Source organism: Salvelinus alpinus, chromosome 4 (genome assembly GCF_045679555.1).
Source record: "Salvelinus alpinus chromosome 4, SLU_Salpinus.1, whole genome shotgun sequence".
NCBI lineage: Eukaryota > Metazoa > Chordata > Actinopteri > Salmoniformes > Salmonidae > Salvelinus > Salvelinus alpinus.
Window position 1 is genome coordinate 96,617,311 of NC_092089.1, and position 21,421 is coordinate 96,638,731.

The window sequence follows — 21,421 nt, forward strand, 5'->3', positions numbered from 1 at the left end:
TCTCTGTCTCTCTTTCTCAATTAAATTCAATTCAAGGGGCTTTATTGGCATGGGAAACATATGTTAACATTGCCAAAGCAAGTGAAATAGATAATAAACAAAAGTGAAATAAACAATAAAAAATGTACAGTAAACATTACACTCACATGTTGAATGTCATATTATGTCATATTATACAGTGTTATAATGATGTGCAAATCATTATAAAGTACAAAAAATTATTAAAGTACAAAAGGGAAAATAAATCAACATAAATATGGGTTGTATTTACAGTGGTGTTTGTTCTTCACTGGTTGACCTTTTCTTGTGGCAACAGGTCACAAATCTTGCTGCTGTGATTGCACACTGTTATTTCACCTAATAGATATGGGAGTTTATCAAAATTGGATTTGTTTTTAGAATTCTTTGTTAGTCTGTGTAATCTGAGGGAAATATGTGTCTCTAATATGGTCATACATTTGGCAGGAGGTTAGGAAGTGCAGCTCAGTTTCCACCTCATTTTGTGGGCAGTGTGCACATAGCCTGTCTTCTCTTGAGAGCCATGTCTGCCTATGGTGGCCTTTCTCAATAGCAAGGCTATGGTCACTGAGTCTGTACATAGTCAACGATTTCCTTAAGTTTGTGTCAGTCACAATGGTCAGGTATTCTGCCACTGTGTACTCTCTGTTCAGGGCCAAATAGCATTCTAGTTTGCTCTCTTTTTTTGTAAATTATTTCCAATGTATCAAGTAATTATCTCTCTTTATCCCTTTCCTCCCTGACTCCCTCATTCTCTCTCCATCTGTCCATCAGGGAGGAAGCAGCCATGAACGTGCTCAAGACCTCATCAGTCCGACAACGCTCCTATGTCCTCTCAGCCGCCAATAAATATGAGTATGTACCTCTCTCTTTCCCTTTCTTTCTTTCTTTCTTTCTTTCTTTCTTTCTTTCTTTCTTTCTTTCTTTCTTTCTTTCTTTCTTTCTTTCTTTCTCTCTCTCTCTCTCTCTCTCCCTTTATTTCTCTATCTATCTATCTTTATTTCTTTCTCTCTCTCTCTTTTTCTCTCGCTCTCTCCCTTTCTTTCTTTCTTTCTTTCTTTCTTTCTTTCTTTCTTTCTTTCTTTCTTTCTTTCTTTCTTTCTTTCTTTCTTTCTTTCTCTCTCTCCATCTCTCTATTCCTCTGTTTGTGTCTTATCTCCTGTTCTCCTGTTCACCTGACAGTTGTTCTGACAAACCAACAGAAACCTCCCTGACCACAGATGCTCCATCTTTTGTGGCTAAAAGGTAATTGATGCCTGTCAAAGAACCGTCCTGTCTTGTTTTGTCCCGCATGGAAAATTATGATGTTGTCTGACAGGAAAGGCTTGACGGGAGATGTTTTGTTTTTCTGACATGTTGTTTCTTGTGTGTCTAAAGGGTGGTGATCACAGACAATGATGACTCTGTCTTCACTGAGACTCCCTCTGTCCCCAAAGAACCAGCTGCACCATCTGTGAAAGGCGTCCCTCCTGTATGTGTGAAAGACGTCTCTCCTGTATGTGTGAAAGATGTCTCTCCTGTATCTGTGAAAGATGTCTCTCCTGTATGTGTGAAAGACATCCCTCCTGTATGTGTGAAAGATGTCTCTCCTGTATCTGTGAAAGATGTCTCTCCTGTATGTGTAAAAGATGTCTCTCCTGTATCGGTGAAAGATGTCTCTCCTGTATCTGTGAAAGATGTCTCTCCTGTATGTGTAAAAGATGTCTCTCCTGTATCTGTGAAAGACTTCCCTTCTGTATGTGTGAAAGACGTCTCTTCTGTATCTGTGAAAGACTTCCCTTCTGTATGTGTGAAAGACGTCTCTTCTGTATCTGTGGAGGGCATCCATGTATGTGTGAAAGACGTCCACCTTTCAACCCCCGTCATAGTTGACACCCCAGCAGGGATTGACCCTTATGAGAGCATGAAGCCAGGGCGTACCAAAGTGGCCACTGAGCTGTCCCCAGAGAGTAGTGTCCTGCTGAAAGTAGTCTCCCCAGTGTCCCCTGTATTAGTGTCCCCTGTCCCATACAAACCAGTGAAGACAGATCCTGCCCCAGTGGACACTCTGACAGCCCTGTCTGACACACTCATCTCCTTCGACACAGGTTCATCCAGGTACAGTATTGATTCATTACTGTATATATTCATTTGAATAAGTATAGACAGAAACATTTGGACGTATTGACCAAACAATGATCAGATATGTTGCTCCACAGTGTGTGTAGTGTTGAGACCAGCCCATTTTATTTACATTATGGGTAGGGCTCTGGGTGAGACTATTAAAGTTGGTCCACCCCATTGTCTTTAGAGAACCTCCATTAGTCAGTTGTACAGTTTGATCCCAGATAGCTGTAGTCCAATAACACAAAGTGTATCTCCCGTCCCCCATAGCTCCAGAGTCCCTGACCCAATATGGACAGAGACAGCAGAGCCAGAGAACAGGTAGGAAACCACAGAGACACACTTCCTCATTCACGCCACAGTGGGTGATATGAAACCGGTTACAGTAGGTTACTAACGACGTGTATTCATTAGGGCACACCGTACCAAACCGTACCAAAATGTTTTGCAATGAAAACTAGTGTTTATTGGACACCTTCAGGTTAGTCCCTCCCTGTTTCAGCCGTTTGCTTCCTTTTGGTGTCTAGTGAATACACCCCTGGTGTCAACGGTCATTCTGTACTTCTACACTGAGTGAACAAAACATTAGGAACACCTTCCTAATATTGAGTTGCACCCCCCTCAGAACAGCCTCAATTCATTGGGGCATGGACAATACAAGGTGTTGAAAGCGTTCCACAAGGATGCTGCCCCATGTTGACTCCAATGCTTCCCAAAGTTGTGTCAAGTTGGCTGGATGTCCTTTGGGCGGTGGACCATTCTTGAATCACGCGTGAAACTGTTAAGTGTGAAAAACCCAGCAGCGTTGCAGTTCTTGACACAAACTGGTGGAACCTGGCACTTACTACCATACTCCGTTCAAAGGCATTTAAATATTGTGTCTTGCCCATTCTCCCTCTGAATGGCACACATACACAATCCATGTCTCAATTGTCTGAAGACTTAAAAATCCTTCTTTAACCCGTCTCCTCCCCTTCATCTACACGGATTGAAGTGGATTTAACAAGTGACATCAATAAGGGATTATAGCTTTCAGCTGGATGCACCTGGTCAGTCTATGTCATGGAAAGAGCAGGTGTTCTTAATGTTTTGTACACTCAGTGAATATTAAAACACAATCCTGCTGGTGAAGTTCCTTAAATAGAGCCACAAGAGGAAGTGATCAAACAACTTTGGATACAGAATTAAATGTGGTTTTATACAGGTGTTGTGCTAGCCAGCTGCTGCTATAATAGCCTGTTATCTGCTACTATAACAGTCTGTTATGTGCTGCTATAATAGTCTGTTAGCTGCTGCTATAATAGTCTGTTAGCTGCTGCTATAATTGTCTGTTATCTGCTACTATAATAGTATGTTAGCTGTTGCTATAACAGTATGTTAGCTGCTGCTATAATAGTCTGTTATCTGCTGCTATAATAGTATGTTAGCTGTTGCTATAACAGTATGTTAGCTGCTGCTATAATAGTCTGTTAGCTGCTGCTATAATAGTATGTTAGCTGTTGCTATAATAGTATGTTAGCTGCTGCTGTAATAGTATGTTAGCTGCTGCTATAACAGTCTGTTAGCTGCTGCTATAACAGTCTGTTAGCTGCTGCTATAACAGTCTGTTAGCTGCTGCTTTAACAGTCTGTTAGCTGCTGCTATAATAGTCTGTTAGCTGCTGCTATAACAGTCTGTTAGCTGCTGCTATAATAGTCTGTTAGCTGCTGCTATAACAGTCTGTTAGCTGCTGCTATAACACTCTGTTAGCTGTTGCTATAACAGTCTGTTAGCTGCTGCTATAATAGTCTGTTAGCTGCTGCTATAACAGTCTGTTAGCTGCTGCTATAATAGTCTGTTAGTTGCTGCTATAACAGTCTGTTAGCTGCTGCTATAACAGTCTGTTAGCTGCTGCTATAACAGTCTGTTAGCTGCTGCTATAATAGCCTGTTATCTGCTACTATAATAGTATGTTAGCTGTTGCTATAACAGTATGTTAGCTGCTGCTATAATAGTCTGTTATCTGCTGCTATAATAGTATGTTAGCTGTTGCTATAACAGTCTGTTAGCTGCTGCTATAATAGTCTGTTAGCTGCTGCTATAACAGTCTGTTAGCTGCTGCTATAATAGTTTGTTAGTTGCTGCTATAACAGTCTGTTAGCTGCTGCTATAACAGTCTGTTAGCTGCTGCTATAACAGTCTGTTAGCTGCTGCTATAATAGCCTGTTATCTGCTACTATAATAGTATGTTAGCTGTTGCTATAACAGTATGTTAGCTGCTGCTATAATAGTCTGTTATCTGCTGCTATAATAGTATGTTAGCTGTTGATATAACAGTATGTTAGCTGCTGCTATAATAGTCTGTTATCTGCTGCTATAATAGTATGTTAGCTGTTGCTATAATAGTATGTTACCTGCTGCTGTAATAGTATGTTAGCTGCTGCTATAACAGTCTGTTAGCTGCTGCTATAATAGTATGTTAGCTGTTGCTATAATAGTATGTTAGCTGCTGCTATAATAGTCTGTTAGCTGCTGCTATAACAGTCTGTTAGCTGCTGCTATAACAGTCTGTTAGCTGCTGCTATAATAGTCTGTTAGTTGCTGCTATAATAGTCTGTTAGTTGCTGCTATAACAGTCTGTTAGCTGCTGCTATTACAGTCTGTTAGCTGCTGCTATAACAGTCTGTTAGCTGTTGCTATAATAGTATGTTAGCTGCTGCTGTAATAGTATGTTAGCTGCTGCTATAACAGTCTGTTAGCTGCTGCTATAATAGTATGTTAGCTGTTGCTATAATAGTATGTTAGCTGCTGCTATAATAGTCTGTTAGCTGCTGCTATAACAGTCTGTTAGCTGCTGCTATAACAGTCTGTTAGCTGCTGCTATAATAGTCTGTTAGTTGCTGCTATAACAGTCTGTTAGCTGCTGCTATAATAGTCTGTTAGCTGCTGCTATAATAGTCTGTTATCTGCTATAACAGTCTGTTAGCTGCTGCTATAACAGTCTGTTAGCTGTTGCTATAACAGTCTGTTAGCTGCTGCTATAATAGTCTGTTAGTTGCTGTATTAACAGTCTGTTAGCTGCTGCTATAGCAGTCTGTTAGCTGCTGCTATAATTGTCTGTTAGTTGCTGTATTAACAGTCTGTTAGCTGCTGCTATAACAGTCTGTTAGTTGCTGTTATAATAGTCTGTTAGCTGCTGCTATAATAGTCTGTTAGCTGCTGCTATAATAGTCTGTTAGCTGCTGCTATAATAGTCTGTTAGTTGCTGCTATAACAGTCTGTTAGCTGCTGCTATAATAGTCTGTTAGCTGCTGCTATAATAGTCTGTTAGCTGCTGCTATAATAGTCTGTTAGCTGCTGCTATAATAGTCTGTTAGCTGCTGCTATAATAGTCTGTTAGCTGCTGCTATAATAGTCTGTTATCTGCTGCTATAACAGTCTGTTAGTTGCTGCTATAATAGTATGTTAGCTGCTGCTATAATAGTCTGTTAGTTGCTGCTATAACAGTCTGTTAGTTGCTGCTATAACAGTCTGTTAGCTGCTGCTATAACAGTCTGTTAGCTGCTGCTATAATTGTCTGTTAGCTGCTGCTATAATTGTCTGTTATCTGCTACTATAATAGTATGTTAGCTGTTGCTATAACAGTATGTTAGCTGCTGCTATAATAGTCTGTTATCTGCTGCTATAATAGTATGTTAGCTGTTGCTATAACAGTATGTTAGCTGCTGCTATAATAGTCTGTTATCTGCTGCTATAACAGTCTGTTAGCTGCTGCTAAAATAGTCTGTTTGCTGCTGCTATAATAGTATGTTATCTGCTGCTATAATAGTCTGTTAGCTGCTGCTATAATAGTATGTTATCTGCTGCTATAATATTCTGTTATCTGCTGCTATAATAGTCTGTTATCTGCTGCTATAATAGTCTGTTAGCTGCTGCTATAATAGTCTGTTATCTGCTGCTATAATAGTATGTTAGCTGTTGCTATAACAGTATGTTAGCTGCTGCTATAATAGTCTGTTATCTGCTGCTATAACAGTCTGTTAGCTGCTGCGATAATAGTCTGTTAGTTTTCTGCTATAACAGTCTGTTAGCTGCTGCTATAACAGTCTGTTAGCTGCTGCTATAATAGTATGTTAGCTGTTGCTATAATAGTATGTTAGCTGCTGCTGTAATAGTATGTTAGCTGCTGCTATAACAGTCTGTTAGCTGCTGCTATAACAGTCTGTTAGCTGCTGCTATAACAGTCTGTTAGCTGCTGCTATAATAGTCTGTTATCTGCTGCTATAACAGTCTGTTAGCTGCTGCTATAATTGTCTGTTATCTGCTACTATAATAGTATGTTAGCTGTTGCTATAACAGTATGTTAGCTGTTGCTATAACAGTATGTTAGCTGCTGCTATAACAGTCTGTTAGCTGCTGCTATAATAGTCTGTTAGCTGCTGCTATAATAGTCTGTTATCTGCTGCTATAACAGTCTGTTAGCTGCTGCTATAATTGTCTGTTATCTGCTACTATAATAGTATGTTAGCTGTTGCTATAACAGTATGTTAGCTGCTGCTATAATAGTCTGTTATCTGCTGCTATAATAGTATGTTAGCTGTTGCTATAACAGTATGTTAGCTGCTGCTATAATAGTCTGTTAGCTGCTGCTATAATAGTATGTTAGCTGTTGCTATAATAGTATGTTAGCTGCTGCTGTAATAGTATGTTAGCTGCTGCTATAACAGTCTGTTAGCTGCTGCTATAACAGTCTGTTAGCTGCTGCTATAACAGTCTGTTAGCTGCTGCTTTAACAGTCTGTTAGCTGCTGCTATAATAGTCTGTTAGCTGCTGCTATAACAGTCTGTTAGCTGCTGCTATAATAGTCTGTTAGCTGCTGCTATAACAGTCTGTTAGCTGCTGCTATAACAGTCTGTTAGCTGTTGCTATAACAGTCTGTTAGCTGCTGCTATAATAGTCTGTTAGCTGCTGCTATAACAGTCTGTTAGCTGCTGCTATAATAGTCTGTTAGTTGCTGCTATAACAGTCTGTTAGCTGCTGCTATAACAGTCTGTTAGCTGCTGCTATAACAGTCTGTTAGCTGCTGCTATAATAGCCTGTTATCTGCTACTATAATAGTATGTTAGCTGTTGCTATAACAGTATGTTAGCTGCTGCTATAATAGTCTGTTATCTGCTGCTATAATAGTATGTTAGCTGTTGCTATAACAGTCTGTTAGCTGCTGCTATAATAGTCTGTTAGCTGCTGCTATAACAGTCTGTTAGCTGCTGCTATAATAGTTTGTTAGTTGCTGCTATAACAGTCTGTTAGCTGCTGCTATAACAGTCTGTTAGCTGCTGCTATAACAGTCTGTTAGCTGCTGCTATAATAGCCTGTTATCTGCTACTATAATAGTATGTTAGCTGTTGCTATAACAGTATGTTAGCTGCTGCTATAATAGTCTGTTATCTGCTGCTATAATAGTATGTTAGCTGTTGATATAACAGTATGTTAGCTGCTGCTATAATAGTCTGTTATCTGCTGCTATAATAGTATGTTAGCTGTTGCTATAATAGTATGTTACCTGCTGCTGTAATAGTATGTTAGCTGCTGCTATAACAGTCTGTTAGCTGCTGCTATAATAGTATGTTAGCTGTTGCTATAATAGTATGTTAGCTGCTGCTATAATAGTCTGTTAGCTGCTGCTATAACAGTCTGTTAGCTGCTGCTATAACAGTCTGTTAGCTGCTGCTATAATAGTCTGTTAGTTGCTGCTATAATAGTCTGTTAGTTGCTGCTATAACAGTCTGTTAGCTGCTGCTATTACAGTCTGTTAGCTGCTGCTATAACAGTCTGTTAGCTGTTGCTATAATAGTATGTTAGCTGCTGCTGTAATAGTATGTTAGCTGCTGCTATAACAGTCTGTTAGCTGCTGCTATAATAGTATGTTAGCTGTTGCTATAATAGTATGTTAGCTGCTGCTATAATAGTCTGTTAGCTGCTGCTATAACAGTCTGTTAGCTGCTGCTATAACAGTCTGTTAGCTGCTGCTATAATAGTCTGTTAGTTGCTGCTATAACAGTCTGTTAGCTGCTGCTATAATAGTCTGTTAGCTGCTGCTATAATAGTCTGTTATCTGCTATAACAGTCTGTTAGCTGCTGCTATAACAGTCTGTTAGCTGTTGCTATAACAGTCTGTTAGCTGCTGCTATAATAGTCTGTTAGTTGCTGTATTAACAGTCTGTTAGCTGCTGCTATAGCAGTCTGTTAGCTGCTGCTATAATTGTCTGTTAGTTGCTGTATTAACAGTCTGTTAGCTGCTGCTATAACAGTCTGTTAGTTGCTGTTATAATAGTCTGTTAGCTGCTGCTATAATAGTCTGTTAGCTGCTGCTATAATAGTCTGTTAGCTGCTGCTATAATAGTCTGTTAGTTGCTGCTATAACAGTCTGTTAGCTGCTGCTATAATAGTCTGTTAGCTGCTGCTATAATAGTCTGTTAGCTGCTGCTATAATAGTCTGTTAGCTGCTGCTATAATAGTCTGTTAGCTGCTGCTATAATAGTCTGTTAGCTGCTGCTATAATAGTCTGTTATCTGCTGCTATAACAGTCTGTTAGTTGCTGCTATAATAGTATGTTAGCTGCTGCTATAATAGTCTGTTAGTTGCTGCTATAACAGTCTGTTAGTTGCTGCTATAACAGTCTGTTAGCTGCTGCTATAACAGTCTGTTAGCTGCTGCTATAATTGTCTGTTAGCTGCTGCTATAATTGTCTGTTATCTGCTACTATAATAGTATGTTAGCTGTTGCTATAACAGTATGTTAGCTGCTGCTATAATAGTCTGTTATCTGCTGCTATAATAGTATGTTAGCTGTTGCTATAACAGTATGTTAGCTGCTGCTATAATAGTCTGTTATCTGCTGCTATAACAGTCTGTTAGCTGCTGCTAAAATAGTCTGTTTGCTGCTGCTATAATAGTATGTTATCTGCTGCTATAATAGTCTGTTAGCTGCTGCTATAATAGTATGTTATCTGCTGCTATAATATTCTGTTATCTGCTGCTATAATAGTCTGTTATCTGCTGCTATAATAGTCTGTTAGCTGCTGCTATAATAGTCTGTTATCTGCTGCTATAATAGTATGTTAGCTGTTGCTATAACAGTATGTTAGCTGCTGCTATAATAGTCTGTTATCTGCTGCTATAACAGTCTGTTAGCTGCTGCGATAATAGTCTGTTAGTTTTCTGCTATAACAGTCTGTTAGCTGCTGCTATAACAGTCTGTTAGCTGCTGCTATAATAGTATGTTAGCTGTTGCTATAATAGTATGTTAGCTGCTGCTGTAATAGTATGTTAGCTGCTGCTATAACAGTCTGTTAGCTGCTGCTATAACAGTCTGTTAGCTGCTGCTATAATAGTCTGTTAGCTGCTGCTATAACAGTCTGTTAGCTGCTGCTATAATAGTCTGTTAGCTGCTGCTATAACAGTCTGTTAGCTGCTGCTATAACAGTCTGTTAGCTGTTGCTATAACAGTCTGTTAGCTGCTGCTATAATAGTCTGTTAGCTGCTGCTATAACAGTCTGTTAGCTGCTGCTATAATAGTCTGTTAGTTGCTGCTATAACAGTCTGTTAGCTGCTGCTATAACAGTCTGTTAGCTGCTGCTATAACAGTCTGTTAGCTGCTGCTATAATAGCCTGTTATCTGCTACTATAATAGTATGTTAGCTGTTGCTATAACAGTATGTTAGCTGCTGCTATAATAGTCTGTTATCTGCTGCTATAATAGTATGTTAGCTGTTGCTATAACAGTCTGTTAGCTGCTGCTATAATAGTCTGTTAGCTGCTGCTATAACAGTCTGTTAGCTGCTGCTATAATAGTTTGTTAGTTGCTGCTATAACAGTCTGTTAGCTGCTGCTATAACAGTCTGTTAGCTGCTGCTATAACAGTCTGTTAGCTGCTGCTATAATAGCCTGTTATCTGCTACTATAATAGTATGTTAGCTGTTGCTATAACAGTATGTTAGCTGCTGCTATAATAGTCTGTTATCTGCTGCTATAATAGTATGTTAGCTGCTGCTATAATAGTCTGTTAGCTGCTGCTATAATAGTCTGTTAGCTGCTGCTATAATAGTCTGTTAGCTGCTGCTATAATAGTCTGTTATCTGCTGCTATAACAGTCTGTTAGTTGCTGCTATAATAGTATGTTAGCTGCTGCTATAATAGTCTGTTAGTTGCTGCTATAACAGTCTGTTAGTTGCTGCTATAACAGTCTGTTAGCTGCTGCTATAACAGTCTGTTAGCTGCTGCTATAATTGTCTGTTAGCTGCTGCTATAATTGTCTGTTATCTGCTACTATAATAGTATGTTAGCTGTTGCTATAACAGTATGTTAGCTGCTGCTATAATAGTCTGTTATCTGCTGCTATAATAGTATGTTAGCTGTTGCTATAACAGTATGTTAGCTGCTGCTATAATAGTCTGTTATCTGCTGCTATAACAGTCTGTTAGCTGCTGCTAAAATAGTCTGTTTGCTGCTGCTATAATAGTATGTTATCTGCTGCTATAATAGTCTGTTAGCTGCTGCTATAATAGTATGTTATCTGCTGCTATAATATTCTGTTATCTGCTGCTATAATAGTCTGTTATCTGCTGCTATAATAGTCTGTTAGCTGCTGCTATAACAGTCTGTTAGCTGCTGCTATAACAGTCTGTTAGCTGCTATAATAGCCTGTTATCTGCTACTATAATAGTCTGTTATCTGCTGCTATAATAGTATGTTAGCTGTTGCTATAACAGTATGTTAGCTGCTGCTATAATAGTCTGTTATCTGCTGCTATAACAGTCTGTTAGCTGCTGCGATAATAGTCTGTTAGTTTTCTGCTATAACAGTCTGTTAGCTGCTGCTATAACAGTCTGTTAGCTGCTGCTATAATAGTATGTTAGCTGTTGCTATAATAGTATGTTAGCTGCTGCTGTAATAGTATGTTAGCTGCTGCTATAACAGTCTGTTAGCTGCTGCTATAACAGTCTGTTAGCTGCTGCTATAACAGTCTGTTAGCTGCTGCTATAACAGTCTGTTAGCTGCTGCTATAATAGTCTGTTAGCTGCTGCTATAACAGTCTGTTAGCTGCTGCTATAATAGTCTGTTAGCTGCTGCTATAACAGTCTGTTAGCTGCTGCTATAACAGTCTGTTAGCTGTTGCTATAACAGTCTGTTAGCTGCTGCTATAATAGTCTGTTAGCTGCTGCTATAACAGTCTGTTAGCTGCTGCTATAATAGTCTGTTAGTTGCTGCTATAACAGTCTGTTAGCTGCTGCTATAACAGTCTGTTAGCTGCTGCTATAACAGTCTGTTAGCTGCTGCTATAATAGCCTGTTATCTGCTACTATAATAGTATGTTAGCTGTTGCTATAACAGTATGTTAGCTGCTGCTATAATAGTCTGTTATCTGCTGCTATAATAGTATGTTAGCTGTTGCTATAACAGTCTGTTAGCTGCTGCTATAATAGTCTGTTAGCTGCTGCTATAACAGTCTGTTAGCTGCTGCTATAATAGTTTGTTAGTTGCTGCTATAACAGTCTGTTAGCTGCTGCTATAACAGTCTGTTAGCTGCTGCTATAACAGTCTGTTAGCTGCTGCTATAATAGCCTGTTATCTGCTACTATAATAGTATGTTAGCTGTTGCTATAACAGTATGTTAGCTGCTGCTATAATAGTCTGTTATCTGCTGCTATAATAGTATGTTAGCTGTTGATATAACAGTATGTTAGCTGCTGCTATAATAGTCTGTTATCTGCTGCTATAATAGTATGTTAGCTGTTGCTATAATAGTATGTTAGCTGCTGCTGTAATAGTATGTTAGCTGCTGCTATAACAGTCTGTTAGCCTCTGCTATAATAGTATGTTAGCTGTTGCTATAATAGTATGTTAGCTGCTGCTATAATAGTCTGTTAGCTGCTGCTATAACAGTCTGTTAGCTGCTGCTATAACAGTCTGTTAGCTGCTGCTATAATAGTCTGTTAGTTGCTGCTATAATAGTCTGTTAGTTGCTGCTATAACAGTCTGTTAGCTGCTGCTATTACAGTCTGTTAGCTGCTGCTATAACAGTCTGTTAGCTGTTGCTATAATAGTATGTTAGCTGCTGCTGTAATAGTATGTTAGCTGCTGCTATAACAGTCTGTTAGCTGCTGCTATAATAGTATGTTAGCTGTTGCTATAATAGTATGTTAGCTGCTGCTATAATAGTCTGTTAGCTGCTGCTATAACAGTCTGTTAGCTGCTGCTATAACAGTCTGTTAGCTGCTGCTATAATAGTCTGTTAGTTGCTGCTATAACAGTCTGTTAGCTGCTGCTATAATAGTCTGTTAGCTGCTGCTATAATAGTCTGTTATCTGCTATAACAGTCTGTTAGCTGCTGCTATAACAGTCTGTTAGCTGTTGCTATAACAGTCTGTTAGCTGCTGCTATAATAGTCTGTTAGTTGCTGTATTAACAGTCTGTTAGCTGCTGCTATAGCAGTCTGTTAGCTGCTGCTACAATTGTCTGTTAGTTGCTGTATTAACAGTCTGTTAGCTGCTGCTATAACAGTCTGTTAGTTGCTGTTATAATAGTCTGTTAGCTGCTGCTATAATAGTCTGTTAGCTGCTGCTATAATAGTCTGTTAGCTGCTGCTATACTAGTCTGTTAGTTGCTGCTATAACAGTCTGTTAGTTGCTGCTATAACAGTCTGTTAGCTGCTGCTATAATAGTCTGTTAGCTGCTGCTATAACAGTCTGTTAGCTGCTGCTATAATAGTCTGTTAGCTGCTGCTATAATAGTCTGTTAGCTGCTGCTATAATAGTCTGTTATCTGCTGCTATAACAGTCTGTTAGTTGCTGCTATAATAGTATGTTAGCTGCTGCTATAATAGTCTGTTAGTTGCTGCTATAACAGTCTGTTAGTTGCTGCTATAACAGTCTGTTAGCTGCTGCTATAACAGTCTGTTAGCTGCTGCTATAATAGTCTGTTAGTTGCTGCTATAATAGTCCGTTAGCTGCTGCTATAACAGTCTGTTAGCTGCTGCTATAATAGTCTGTTAGCTGTTGCTATAACAGTCTGTTAGCTGCTGCTTTAACAGTCTGTTAGTTGCTGCTATAACAGTCTGTTAGCTGCTGCTATAATAGTCTGTTAGCTGCTGCTATAATAGTCTGTTAGCTGCTGCTATAACAGTCTGTTAGCTGCTGCTATAATAGTCTGTTAGTTGCTGCTATAACAGTCTGTTAGCTGCTGCTATAACAGTCTGTTAGCTGCTGCTATAATAGTCTGTTAGCTGCTGCTATAATAGTCTGTTAGTTGCTGCTATAATAGTCTATTAGCTGCTGCTATAACAGTCTGTTAGATGTAAATCGTTGTGCTCTGCTATTCAAGTCCTCTCTGTCTTGTCTGCAGATTGCATGGTGAGCCAATCCCTCAGCTCATGGTTGATGATCTCCTCTCTCTCACTAACGGGTTTGTTCCAACATTTTTTTTAAAATTTCTTTACAAATAAAATGATTTAATACGACAATGTATCATGTCACACTATAAGCCTTGTAATTATATTTTGACTCTCCTCTGTGTAGTCGAGAAGAGGAGTTGGTAAAGCCCATCCCTCCCAGCCCAGGATCTTGGAGTCAGGAGCTTCTCAGTGGATCAGACAGGTGGGAAGAGAGGAGACCCCTTATATAAGACACTAATTCATTCCCCTATACATCACAGTGCAACTGTGTCTCTGGTTCTGATGGGCCAGCGGTTAGGGGGAAACTTACTGACCAACTGTGTCTCTGGTTCTGATGGACCAGCGGTTAGGGGGAAACTTACTGACCAACTGTGTCTCTGGTTCTGATGGACCAGCGGTTAGGGGGAAACTTACTGACCAACTGTGTCTCTGGTTCTGATGGACCAGCGGTTAGGGGGAAACTTACTGACCAACTGTGTCTCTGGTTCTGATGGACCAGTGGTTAGGGGGAAACTTACTGACCAACTGTGTCTCTGGTTCTGATGGACCAGCGGTTAGGGGGAAACTTACTGACCAACTGTGTCTCTGGTTCTGATGGACCAGTGGTTAGGGGGAAACTTACTGACCAACTGTGTCTCTGGTTGTCTCTCCCTCATGCTCAGTCTCTCCCCCTAGCCTCTAACCTCTACACTCTCCCCATAGCCTCTACCCTCTCCCCATAGCCTCTACCCTCTCCCCATAGCCTCTACCCTCTCCCCATAGCCTCTACCCTCTCCCCATAGCCTCTACCCTCTCCCCATAGCCTCTACCCTCTCCCCATAGCCTCTACCCTCTCCCCATAGCCTCTACCCTCTCCCCATAGCCTCTACCCTCTCCCCATAGCCTCTACCCTCTCCCCATAGCCTCTACCCTCTCCCGCTAGCCTCTTACCTCTACTACCTGCTACTACTAAATCTAAATCTACTACTACTACTACTACTACTACTAAATCGACTACTACTATCTGCCACTACTAAATCTACTACTACTACTACTAAATCGACTACTACTATCTGCCACTACTAAATCTCCTACTACCTGTCACTACTAAATCTACTACTACTATTACTATTACCTGCCACTACTAAATATACTACTACTACTACCTGTCATTACTAAATCTACTGCTACTACTACCTGCCACTACTACATCTACTACTATTATTACTACTACTAATACTACTACTACTACCTGCCACTACTACTAAATCTAAATCTACTACTACTACCTGCCGCTACTAAATCTAAATTTACTTCTACTACCTGCCATTACTAAATCTACTACTACATCTACTACTACTACTACCTGTCAATACTAAATCTACTACCACTACTACCTGTCACTGCTAAATATACTACTATTCTACTACTGCTACCTGTCACAAATAAATCTACTACTGTTACTACTACTACTACCTCCACTACTAAATCTACTACTACCAGTCACAACTAAATCTAGTACTACTACTAAATATACTACTACTACTACTAGTACTACTACTACTACCTGTCACAACTAAATCTACTACTATTAGTACCTGTCACTACTAAATCTACTACTACTACCTGCCACTACTAAATATACTACTATTACGACGACTACTACCTGCCACTACTAAATCTAAATATACTACTACCTGCCTCTACCAAATCTACTACTACTACTACTACTATTACTACTACTACTACTATTGCTACTACTACCTGCCACAACTAAATCTACTACTACTACTATCTGCTACTACTAAATCTAAATCGACTACTACTATCTGCCACTACTAAATCTACTGCTACCTGTCACTACTAAATCTAAATCTACTACTACTACTACTTGACACTACTAAATCTACTACTACTACTACCTGTCACTACTCAATCTACTAATACTACCTGCCACTACTAAATCTACTACTATTATTATTACAACTACTATTACTATTACCTGCCACTACTAAATCTAAAACTACTACTACTACTTGACACTACTAAATCTACTACTACTACTACCTGCTACTACTACATCTAAATCTACTACTACTACCTGCCATTACTAAATATACTACTGCTACTACCTGCCACTACTAAATCTACTACTACTACTACCTGCCACTACTAAATCTACTACTACTACTACTACCTGTCACAACAACATCTACTACTACTACTACTACCACCTGCTACTACTAAATCTAAATCTACTACTACTACCTGCTACTACTAAATCTAAATATATTACAACTACTACTACTACTACTTTTACCTGCTACTACTAAATCTAAATCTACTACTACTACCCGCCACTACTAAATCTACTACTACTACCTGCCACTACTAAATCTACTACTACTACAGTGGCTTGCGAAAGTATTCAACCCCCTTGTCATTTTTCCTATTTTGTTGCCTTGCAACCTGGAATTAAAATATAATTTTTGGAGCGTTTGTATAATTTGATTTACACAACATGCCTACCACTTTGAGGAGGCAAAATATTTTTGTGTGTGAAACAAACAAGAAATAATACAAAAAAACTGAAAACGTATATATTTTTTAGACACACCTTTTGCATCAATTACAGCTGCAAGTCTCTTGGGGCATGTCACTATGAGCTTGGCACATTTAGCCACTGGGATTTTTGCCCATTCTTCAAGGCAAAACTGCTCCAGCTCTTTCAAGTTGGATGGGTTCCGCTGGTGTACAGCAATCTTTAAGTCATACCACAGATTCTCAATTGGATTGAGGTCTGGGCTTTGACTAGGCCATTCCAAGACATTTAAATGTTACCCCTCACACCACTCGAGTGTTGCTTTAGCAGTGTGCTTAGGGTCATTGTTCTGCTGGAAGGTGAATCTCTGTCCCAGTCTCAAATCTCTGGAAGACTGAAACAGGTTTCCCTCAAGAATTTCCCTGTATTTAAGCGATATCCATCATTCCTTCAATTCTGACCAGTTTCCCAGTCCCCGCCTATGAAAAACATCCCAACAGCATGATGCTGCCACCACCATGCTTCACTGTGGGGATGGTATTCTCGGGGTGATGAGAGGTGTTGGGTTTGCGCCAGACATAGCTTTTTCCTTGATGGCCAAAAAGCTAAATTTGAGTCTCATCTGACCAGAGTACCTTCTTCCATATGTTTGGGGAGTCTCCCACATGCCTTTTGGCAAACACCAAACGTGCTAGCATATTTTTTTCTTTAAGCAATGGCTTTTTTTCTGGCCACTCTTCCGTAAAGCTCAGCTCTGTGGAGTGTACGGCTTAAAGTGGTCCTATGGACAGATACTCCAATCTTCGCTGTGGAGCTTTGTAGCTCCTTCAGGGTTATCTTTGGTCTCTTTGTTGCCTCTCTGATTAATGCCCTACTTGCCTGGTCCGTGAGTTTTGGTGGACGGCCCTCTAAAGGCAGGTTTGTTGTGGTGCCATATTCTTTCAATTTTTTAATAATGGATTTAATGGTGCTCCGTGGGATGTTCAAAGTTTAGGATATTTTTTTTAACCCAACCCTGATCTGTACTCCACAACTTTGTCCCTGACCTATTTGGAGAGCTCAATGGTCTTCATGGTGCCGCTTGCTTGGTGGTGTTGCAGACTCTGGGGCCTTTCGGAACAGGTGTATATATTCTGAGATCATGTGACACTCATGTGACACTTAGACACCTGACAGTTCGACCCCTAGTACTGACTCCAGGTGAGATATACTGTACCTGTCTACTGAGAGAGACCACCTGTTAGATATACTGTACTGGTCTACTGAGAGACATTGTGCTTGTAAATTCTTTGACGTTTTGGATTACACTTTTTTTTACACTTTTTTTTACACTGCTCATGAGTCAGAGTTTTAAATGATCTGTTTTAATCTGTTTTCTGTTTTACAGTGTGAATGAAAATGTGTTGGAGGCACTTGCAGACGACGCTATCCCCATCGACACAAACAAATCAAGGTATTTTAATGTTAGTCTGTTTTCACTGTGGGCATCCTATACTAGTGCAGATTTGCAGCCCCCCTACCTCTTCCAATGTAGAACCAAGCTCTGTCTCCAGATTAACTAACTCTCCCTCTCTCTCTCTCTCTCTCTCTCTCTCAGACTGACATGGAAGAGGTCCTGGGACGTCAACCCTATTTCTGCCACAGACAAGAGGTGAATGAACCTCCTCACAGATCATCACTTATCTACATCCACAATGCCCCCTCCCAAGCTCCTAACCAAGCCCACAAGCTCCTAACCAAGCCCACGTCAAACCCACCCGTCCATCCAGTACTAAAAGCCTTTTATGTTCTCTCATCTCAGTGAGGAGGAGGAGCCTGAAGAGCAGGATTCACAGGTGTCCCTGGTTACGGTTCAGAAACAGTAAGCCACCTCTTTATTAAAGGCTCTGGAAAAGCATCAAACACACACACACACACACACACACACACACACACACACTGCTCACCCCTTTCACACACACTGCACTGAATCGCTCCTCACACACACCCTCAAATCAAATCAAATTTTATTTGTCACATACACATGGTTAGCAGATGTTAATGCGAGTGTAGCGAAATGCTTGTGCTTCTAGTTCCGACAATGCAGTAATAAATAACACATAAGACAACAAAATACTGCATAGTTTCCTAGGAACGCGAAGCGAGGCGGCCATCTCGGTCAGCCTCTGTCTACAGTATATCCTCCATTAGTAACACCCTCAGCCTCTGTCCTCCATTAGTAACACCCTCAGCCTCTGTCTATAACCTCCATTAGTAACACCCTCAGCCTCTGTCCTCCATTAGTAACACCCTCAGCCTCTTTCTATGTCCTCCATTAGTAACACCCTCAGCCTCTGTCTACATCCTCCATTAGTAACACCCTCAGCCTCTGTCTATATCCTCCATTAGTAACACCCTCAGCCTCTGTCCTCCATTAGTAACACCCTCAGCCTCTGTCTATAACCTCCATTAGTAACACCCTCAGCCTGTGTCTATATCCTCCATTAGTAACACCCTCAGTCTCTGTCTATATCCTCCATTAGTAACACCCTCAGTCTCTGTCTATATCCTCCATTAGTAACACCCTCAGCCTCTGTCCTCCATTAGTAACACCCTCAGCCTCTGTCTATATCCTCCATTAGTAACACCCTCAGCCTCTGTCCTCCATTAGTAACACCCTCAGTCTCTGTCTATAACCTCCATTAGTAACACCCTCAGCCTCTGTCTATATCCTCCATTAGTAACACCCTCAGTCTCTGTCTATATCCTCCATTAGTAACACCCTCAGCCTCTGTCCTCCATTAGTAACACCCTCAGCCTCTGTCTATATCCTCCATTAGTAACACCCTCAGTCTCTGTCTATAACCTCCATTAGTAACACCCTCAGTCTCTGTCTATATCCTCCATTAGTAACACCCTCAGTCTCTGTCTATATCCTCCATTAGTAACACCCTCAGCCTCTGTCTATATCCTCCATTAGTAACACCCTCAGCCTCTGTCTATAACCTCCATTAGTAACACCCTCAGCCTCTGTCCTCCATTAGTAACACCCTCAGCCTCTTTCTATGTCCTCCATTAGTAACACCCTCAGCCTCTGTCCTCCATTAGTAACACCCTCAGTCTCTGTCTATAACCTCCATTAGTAACACCCTCAGTCTCTGTCTATATCCTCCATTAGTAACACCCTCAGTCTCTGTCTATATCCTCCATTAGTAACACCCTCAGTCTCTGTCTATATCCTCCATTAGTAACACCCTCAGCCTCTGTCCTCCATTAGTAACACCCTCAGCCTCTTTCTATGTCCTCCATTAGTAACACCCTCAGTCTCTGTCTATATCCTCCATTAGTAACACCCTCAGTCTCTGTCTATATCCTCCATTAGTAACACCCTCAGCCTCTGTCTATATCCTCCATTAGTAACACCCTCAGCCTCTGTCTATAACCTCCATTAGTAACATCCTCAGCCTCTGTCCTCCATTAGTAACACCCTCAGCCTCTTTCTATGTCCTCCATTAGTAACATCCTCAGCCTCTGTCTATATCCTCCATTAGTAACACCCTCAGCCTCTGTCTATAACCTCCATTAGTAACACCCTCAGCCTCTGTCCTCCATTAGTAACACCCTCAGCCTCTTTCTATATCCTCCATTAGTAACACCCTCAGCCTCTGTCTATAACCTCCATTAGTAACACCCTCAGCCTCTTTCTATATCCTCCATTAGTAACACCCTCAGCCTCTGTCTATATCCTCCATTAGTAACACCCTCAGCCTCTTTCTATGTCCTCCATTAGTAACACCCTCAGCCTCTGTCTACATCCTCCATTAGTAACACCCTCAGCCTCTGTCTACAGTATATCCTCCATTAGTAACACCCTCAGCCTCTGTCTATATCCTCCATTAGTAACACCCTCAGCCTCTGTCTATATCCTCCATTAGTAACACCCTCAGCCTCTGTCTATATCCTCCATTAGTAAGACCCTCAGCCTCTGTCTACAGTATAACCTCCATTAGTAACACCCTCAGCCTCTGTCTATATCCTCCATTAGTAACACCCTCAGCCTCTGTCTATATCCTCCATTAGTAACACCCTCAGCCTCTGTCTATATCCTCCATTAGTAAGACCCTCAGCCTCTGTCTATATCCTCCATTAGTAACACCCTCAGCCTCTGTCCTCCATTAGTAACGCCCTCAGCCTCTGTCTACAGTATATCCTCCATTAGTAACACCCTCAGTCTCTGTCTATATCCTCCATTAGTAACACCCTCAGCCTCTGTCTATATCCTCCATTAGTAACACCCGCAGTCTCTGTCCTCCATTAGTAACACCCTCAGTCTCTGTCTATATCCTCCATTAGTAACACCCTCAGCCTCTGTCCTCCATTAGTAACACCCTCAGCCTCTGTCTATATCCTCCATTAGTAACACCCTCAGCCTCTGTCTATAACCTCCATTAGTAACACCCTCAGCCTCTGTCCTCCATTAGTAACACCCTCAGCCTCTGTCCTCCATTAGTAACACCCTCAGCCTCTGTCCTCCATTAGTAACACCCTCAGCCTCTGTCTATAACCTCCATTAGTAACACCCTCAGCCTCTGTCTATAACCTCCATTAGTAACACCCTCAGCCTCTGTCTATAACCTCCATTAGTAACACCCTCAGCCTCTGTCCTCCATTAGTAACACCCTCAGCCTCTGTCTATAACCTCCATTAGTAACACCCTCAGCCTCTGTCTATAACCTCCATTAGTAACACCCTCAGCCTCTGTCCTCCATTAGTAACACCCTCAGTCTCTGTCTATAACCTCCATTAGTAACACCCTCAGCCTCTGTCCTCCATTAGTAACACCCTCAGCCTCTTTCTATATCCTCCATTAGTAACACCCTCAGCCTCTGTCTATAACCTCCATTAGTAACACCCTCAGCCTCTGTCTATATCCTCCATTAGTAACACCCTCAGCCTCTTTCTATGTCCTCCATTAGTAACACCCTCAGCCTCTGTCTATCCTCCATTAGTAACACACTCAGCCTCTTTCTATGTCCTCCATTAGTAACACCCTCAGCCTCTGTCTACATCCTCCATTAGTAACACCCTCAGCCTCTGTCTACAGTATATCCTCCATTAGTAACACCCCCAGCCTCTGTCTATATCCTCCATTAGTAACACCCTCAGCCTCTGTCTATATCCTCCATTAGTAACACCCTCAGCCTCTGTCTATATCCTCCATTAGTAAGACCCTCAGCCTCTGTCTACAGTATAACCTCCATTAGTAACACCCTCAGCCTCTGTCTATATCCTCCATTAGTAACACCCTCAGCCTCTGTCTATATCCTCCATTAGTAACACCCTCAGCCTCTGTCTATATCCTCCATTAGT

The 21,421-nt window shown here is 40.9% G+C and overlaps 1 protein-coding gene across 1 annotated transcript in view; it reads left to right on the forward strand.

Moving 5' to 3' along the window:
* The window catches only part of LOC139574733 (zinc finger protein 185-like), a 48,084-nt gene that overhangs the window by 5,053 nt on the left and 21,610 nt on the right, over positions 1-21,421 (forward strand). The window contains exons 7-15 of the mRNA XM_071399578.1: positions 793-873; positions 1,201-1,263; positions 1,396-2,115; positions 2,392-2,442; positions 13,503-13,562; positions 13,676-13,753; positions 17,460-17,525; positions 17,670-17,723; positions 17,874-17,933. Coding sequence (XP_071255679.1) covers positions 793-873; positions 1,201-1,263; positions 1,396-2,115; positions 2,392-2,442; positions 13,503-13,562; positions 13,676-13,753; positions 17,460-17,525; positions 17,670-17,723; positions 17,874-17,933 — 1,233 coding nt within the window. The remainder of the gene's footprint in view (positions 1-792; positions 874-1,200; positions 1,264-1,395; positions 2,116-2,391; positions 2,443-13,502; positions 13,563-13,675; positions 13,754-17,459; positions 17,526-17,669; positions 17,724-17,873; positions 17,934-21,421) is intronic.